This window comes from Beta vulgaris, chromosome 3 (assembly GCF_026745355.1).
Source record: "Beta vulgaris subsp. vulgaris cultivar EL10 chromosome 3, EL10.2, whole genome shotgun sequence".
Taxonomy (NCBI): domain Eukaryota; kingdom Viridiplantae; phylum Streptophyta; class Magnoliopsida; order Caryophyllales; family Amaranthaceae; genus Beta; species Beta vulgaris.
In genome coordinates this window covers 39,916,842-39,923,268 of record NC_079204.1, presented here as the reverse complement: position 1 = coordinate 39,923,268, position 6,427 = coordinate 39,916,842, and the positions used below count along the sequence as shown (strand labels likewise).

General features: G+C 32.9%; 1 protein-coding gene across 1 annotated transcript; it reads left to right on the top strand.

The window, feature by feature from the left end:
• Positions 1–1,601: 1,601 nt before the first annotated feature.
• On the top strand, positions 1,602–3,227 carry LOC104906525 (hypothetical protein). Its single transcript, XM_010695290.3, has 2 exons — positions 1,602–1,999; positions 2,204–3,227. Exons 1-2 carry the CDS (start codon positions 1,913–1,915, stop codon positions 2,666–2,668), a joined length of 552 nt encoding a protein of 183 aa, XP_010693592.2. The 5' UTR covers positions 1,602–1,912; the 3' UTR covers positions 2,669–3,227.
• The last annotated feature ends 3,200 nt before the right edge of the window (positions 3,228–6,427 follow it).

Genomic DNA, 6,427 nt, shown 5'->3' with positions numbered 1-6,427 from the left:
CGTCATTTTTCAACTAGTGGATATATGTTTAACGGCTGTTTTGTAATACATGTTATAATTTCAAGCAATCTGAGAAAACTTTTAAGTATCCGTCGTACCATTATGTTGTAGGAATATTCGATAAGATCTCATTGATGATTGCTCTTGGTCTGATATGCCATTGACTGAACATTGACATTCTTTGGTAAATATTTCTCATCACTAATGGAATGTATTTTGTATCAATGTAAGTGTCTCCCTCCCATGCCTGTTTTTCCAGCTGGAAGGAAAACATTGAAACTTTGAAAGCTTATGGATTCTTCGCTCAATTCTTTCTTTTGCTACTTGCTATAGTTGTATAATCTGAGTAGCTGCATTTGTCTAATGGGTAAAAGTTTAGTTTCTTGTCATTTGACCTCAAATTCACTCTTTTTAATTTATGCTTTGTGTTTTAAACGCTGGCAAGTTATGCTTTTAAAAGAATCAGAATATGTGATTTTCATTGTAATTTGATATATTATGAAGCTAAAAACAAAATATTTGTACCTATGGTAAAGAAAATATTGTTGTAACATAGTAAAATATGGTATGTGAAACAATTATGAAATTGGTCCTGTTGTTAATAACATTTGCCTTCTTTATTCTGTAACCATCTTTTAACCAATCATAAAATAGGAAGGAAAAACAAAGGGGGGAAACGGAGATCATCTTTAACCAACCCAATTGACCCTTCCAGCATCTAAAGTTTTGGGCCCATTACTCATGTTGTTTGTACTTGTTCTCACAGAATGGACTATGGCTAATTCGAAAATAGTTAGCCAACATAATCTTACAATATGGACATAATACTTCTACTAAAATTTGGCTACTTTCTCTTGTCAAATGTTAATTGTTGATCACAACTTTTGTAGTCTACTTGCGTCATTTATCAAGCAAGTTATTAGATTTTGTCAAGTTCATGCAGTGTTGTACATCTAACAAGTTTGGCAATTATTTTGGATTTTGTATCATGTACATGTTTACTTGAATATTTATTATAAGTTTTGGGGCAAGATTTTGAACTTGATGAGGGTAATGTTTTATGTTTCTTATTCTATAAACATGAACTAAAGAACTTGATACTATTAGTATTATCATCTTAATATGGTTCTCGCTTTGATTAAGTTGTCATCTCATACTAAATATGTAAGGGTCAGTTTCTTTGATGGAGATGTTCAAAATTTGTACTATTATAACATATCACAACACAAGAAATATTTCTGAAATTGTCAAGAAATATTTCTGAAAGAGTAGTATCTAATAGATTTGAATTTAGGGTAATGCTAAATGCAGCCCTTAGGACTGCATATAAGCATTAAATACCTTTCCTAAACTAGTATAAAGTTGGTTATTTATGACAAAAAGCATGCATTTATCAAGGTCATTAATGCTTGTTTTACAAAATAATTTCCATTTATAGGTTCTTATATGCTAGCTTTTCCCTTAAATTTAATATGTATTAGATAGAGAGTATGACTTCCTTGGAAGCTAGGGTTGATGTTGTTGAGCATATAATATTGGCCATATTCACATGGTTCAACTTTTCTCACGGGATCTTGCAGGTCCATACTTCTAACCTCCTCCAAGAGTCAATAAATGTTGTTTGAAAAGGTTGTTCCTCCAACTTTACTTCTATGTTTACTCTTCCTCCTATTTTAGCAAGCAAAACCATTGGATGAAGTGATGACCTAGTCAGACTTCATTAGCAAGTGTCATCATTCCATATCATTTCTCTTTACCGTTATTTTCAGTCTTAACTCTTAATCTTATTTCTTGAGCCCCCCACTTGCCCCTTCTTCCTCACTACTCAAATACTACCTCTCTCCTCTCTTTCCCTTCTTCTCCTTCTAACAAACAAACACTCACCAAAAATTCTTAACTAATATACTCTATAATGTCATCCAAATCCCCTGTTTTCACTATGCTTGAACCTCACCATTTCAGCGATTATGGCTTTGACCCTCAAATCGATTATTTCCAGGTATGTAAGTGTAACAGTTAACACCCTCTATTTATTTCTGCCATTTCTTAGATTTACTCTAGCTTTTTCTTCTAAGAGTTCCGCATACATCGGTGATAATTATTGTAATTTGGGTATTATTTCCGAGAAAAATAGCGTATATTTCCGGTATAAATTTGAATAATTATGGTTTGTAAATAATGATTTATATATTTTCAATTGAAGGTGTTAGAGGAGGCAAGGAAGCATAAACGAGAAGCTACAAGATCCATAGACACGCTCCATTTTAAGCTCCAAAAACCGATTTCAAAAGACGACCCAAAAAAGTGCTCAAAGAAGAGACGTCATCAATGGTGGTGGAAAAACGCACTACTCTTCTTCAAGACCAAATGGGCCGCTCAACACAAGAGACCCAGCCCAATTGACTACCACAACCACCACCAGCCTTGTCGAGGTGGGTCCATCTCCGGCCCAATTTACTTTACAGAGTACTCATCTGGGTCACAGTCCACCTCCCCTTGTCGGACCACAACCCGCCCAACATCCGGCCCAATTGCTGGAACATTAACGCCGACTCGAAAGGGTGATTTGGAGATCCCATATATTAGCCTCAAGGATCTTAATATGGACTTGGACCCACCACCGCACGTGATCTCTTCCACACCCATGCCTATTTATTTAGTGACTTAAATTTGGGAAAAGACTAATATACCCTTTTAGAGGAAAGAGAAACAGGTCTTGGATTTATTGGGATTAATTTATTAGGTTAATGAAGTTGTTAACTTTTTTTTAAAATTTTTTGTTTAATCTTTCGGTTGAATCTTGCACAAAGATGTTCTTTGTGTAAAGAGTTCTTTCTGAATTCTGATGAGTGTGTTTCTTTTTAGTTTTTACGGGTTTTTTTTGGGCAACTTTAGTGCTGGATTTTTATGGGTGTTTTTTAATTGGACCCCTCAGTTAACCTTTTACTTTGACTGGGGTGTGTTTTTTCCCAAGATTGTGACCATTGAAACATGCAGCGGGTAGTACGATGTCGTTGTGATGCTTTTTGTTTCTGTTTTTTTTTTTTTTTTTTTTAGGGGTGGAGGCGAGTGGGGTGTTATTGTAAGTTTGTAACTCCTTGTTATTTCTTGTGTTTCTAGTTTCCACCAAATGTAATGTAACGGCAACGCGGTTCTTAGTACTTTAGTAGTCATTATCTCGCTTTATTAGTAACTCAAAACTTTTTAATCAGCGTACCTTTGTTTTAGGTTATGTTTAATTTACTTTATTTTTGCTTACTTCAGATCTAATCAGATCAGATTAGAAAAAATAATTTCAGATCAAATCAAAACATGTTTATATTTAAAAATTCATTATTATTATTAATACTATTATTTATTAGTACATTTGTTCAAAAGGATTATTATTGTTGATGTTGTACTTATTAATTATTAATATTGGTAATTATTATTAATTTCGTTGTTATCATTATAAATGTCATTGTTATCATTATTTTAAGTTATTTTGTTGTTATTAAATAATAGAAAATTAAAAGCCACGTGTTAAGAACGTAAGATTGGTGCAAAATTAAGAAATCTATAAAATATTATAGCTCAAATTCATGACAACGAAATTACTAAGTTTAGATTACATTTCAAAATAAGCTAAGTGCGAGATACAAATTATAAACTAGTTATTAGGCTTGGGTTATGCCCCAGCTAAGAAAAAATTTTATTTATTAATATAATACTCCCTCCGTTTCCTAAAGATCTTCCCACTTACTGTTCTTACAAATACCAAGGAAAATCAAGTTGTGTGGGGCATGGTGTGAGTAAAGTAGGAGAGAGAAAGGGGTTAAAGTAGGAGAGAGAAAGGGAGTAAAATTAAATTAATAATGTAATGGTGGACCATATGATAGTGACATGAAAGGGTAAATAGGGAAATTTGTTTTGCCAAATAAGGAATAAAGCAAAAGAGGGAAGATCTTTTGGAAACACCCTTAAACGGAAAGAGGGAAGATCTTTAGGAAACGGAGGGAGTACATTATGATAATAACACTAAATACAACTTAGCCTAGTGGTTAAGACTTTAGTATATGTACTTGAGGTCTCGGGATCAAATCCTATATGCAATGTCTCTAGGGAGAGCGCCACGTGGCACAGTTTCTTGTTTATGCACGTCTTCTAATATATTTGTATAGATTTAGTTCCGGTATACATCTAACTTTTTGAAGTTGCACGCTATCCATTTCTTTCTTGTGCAAGTCATAGTTGTTTTTTTTTTTTTTTGCTAAACATGGCATTTCATTCATTACGTAATAATGTTAAACCTGTTATAATCCGAAAGTAGTTGTTCCGAACAATAACTATGGGGGAAGGGAAAATCCTAGTTACAATTAGAGGTGGGCATGGGGCGGGCCAACACGCGGCCCGACAAGGCCCGACACGAGCCCATTCGAGGCCTAGCCCGGCCCGTTGTCCGCTAAGTGGGTCGCGGGCCTATCACCTACAAAAATAAATCAATTTAGCAACAGTAAAAAATTGTTGGTATTCATGAGAAATTTGTTGCTAACTCGCGTTAGCAACAAATTGGAAACAAAAAATAGTTGTTGCTAAAAGGCTTGTTTTCATATGATTTTAGCTACAAAATCTGAAAAAATTTTGTTGCCACATAACATCCATTGAAATATTGTTGTCATGTTGGTTTCTATATTTGGCAAACTTGTTGCCAACTCTAGTAACGAGTTATAAATGATTGTTGCAACTTATCGCAACAAATTATTAATGTTTTGTTGCTAGACATTAATAACAAATTATCGATTTTGGTTGCTAAAAATAGATTCAAACTTTTGATTGTTATAGAGTTACACTTTGACTAATGCACTCTTCATACAACGTGGGTTAACCTTATATTTTTTGTAGAATGAGAGTTAGTCCACTTACAATTCTGAATGATATTTGCATACTGATACTAATAGAAATTGATAATAGGGTATGAAATTTCTTGATATATAAAGTGGTAGTTTGGTTAATCTTTCTTCGATGTGGGACACATTTTTAGGAAAAACTGATGTTATTTCAGCAACAAATAATAAAATATATTATTTCCAACGATAACAAATCAAATATCTATTTCCATATTTGTTTCTAAATAGCAACATAATGAAAATATGATGTCATCTATCAACAAATCATAAAATTAATTGTTTCTAATGTGATCAACGAATGAAATTGGTTTTGATAATTTGTTGCTAAATGGCAACAAATTGGAAATATGATGCCCTCTAGTAACAGTTAGTAAAATTAATTGTTCCTAATGTCAACAGAGCCACAATTGGTTGTCGTAATTTGTTGCTAAATGACAACAAATCACAAATATGATGCCATCTAACAACAAATAGTAAAATTAATTGTTTCTAATGACAACAAACCAAACATTTGTTGTCGTAGTTTGTTGTTATATGACAACAAATTGAAAATACGATGCTATCTAACAACAAATAGTAAAACAACTAGTTTCCAATAGCAACAAATCAAAAATATGTTGCTTTTATTTGTTGAAAAATTAGAGTAACAACGTCACTTTATAATAGGTAACAAAAAAATAATATATGTTGCTACCTATCAACAATTCAAATTTTTGATGCCATAATTTGTTTCTATAATGCTCTAATTTTTGTAGCGGCGATCTCAAGAAATTTAATTACAGTCTCGCGCGGGCCGGCCCGCGGGCCGAACGCTCTTTGTCTTTGTTTTTTAGCCTAAAACTATCAAAAATACAAAAAAATAACATAAAACACGGGCTAGGCCCGTAAGAGGCACGAGCCCGGCCCGCGGGCCCGTGGACAAAATTTTAAAATTTCAAGTCCGGCCCTGCCCGACCCGCCATTTCCCGAAGCCCGCGGGTCGAGCTTGTGAACAGGCCCGACCCGACCCGACCCATGCCCTGATCTAGTTACAATACTATCACCATTCATGTATATTATTTTTATGAAAAAAAAAGAGTTGAGTTTGCCGACTTCTCAAGTGTGAAACATTTTTTTTAAGGAAATTAAAAGTGTGAAACATTTTATAAGTGCTCTTATAAATTAATGACTTGGGTTATATAATCATATTTAGTGATAATAATAATTATTATGATTATAATTATTGTTGCTATTATTATAATAATGATAATTATTATTATTAATAAAAGTTGTGATAGAAATAAAATGATAATAATTGGAATACTATAAATAAGATCTTATAATGTATTGCATAATAATGAATTACAAATTAATAATATAATAGTAACAATATATTTTAGAAAAGATAAGATCTTGTAAATCAGATTAGTTCAATTCAGATCAGATCAGATAAGATCAGATTAGAAAAAATAAGTTCAGATCAGATCAGATAAGTTCAGATCAGAAAATTTCAGGGAACTAAATATAGCCTTAATAGTTGTACTATATATACTGTTTTGAAT

What these genes read in the sequence shown, in the direction of transcription:
- LOC104906525 (XM_010695290.3), top strand. Translation starts at nt 1,913, where the DNA reads ATGTCATCCAAATCCCCTGTTTTCACTATGCTTGAACCTCACCATTTC. An exon ending in CTCAAATCGATTATTTCCAG is followed by an intron (nt 2,000 to 2,203) that starts GTATGTAAGTGT and finishes TTTCAATTGAAG; the next exon opens with GTGTTAGAGGAGGCAAGGAA.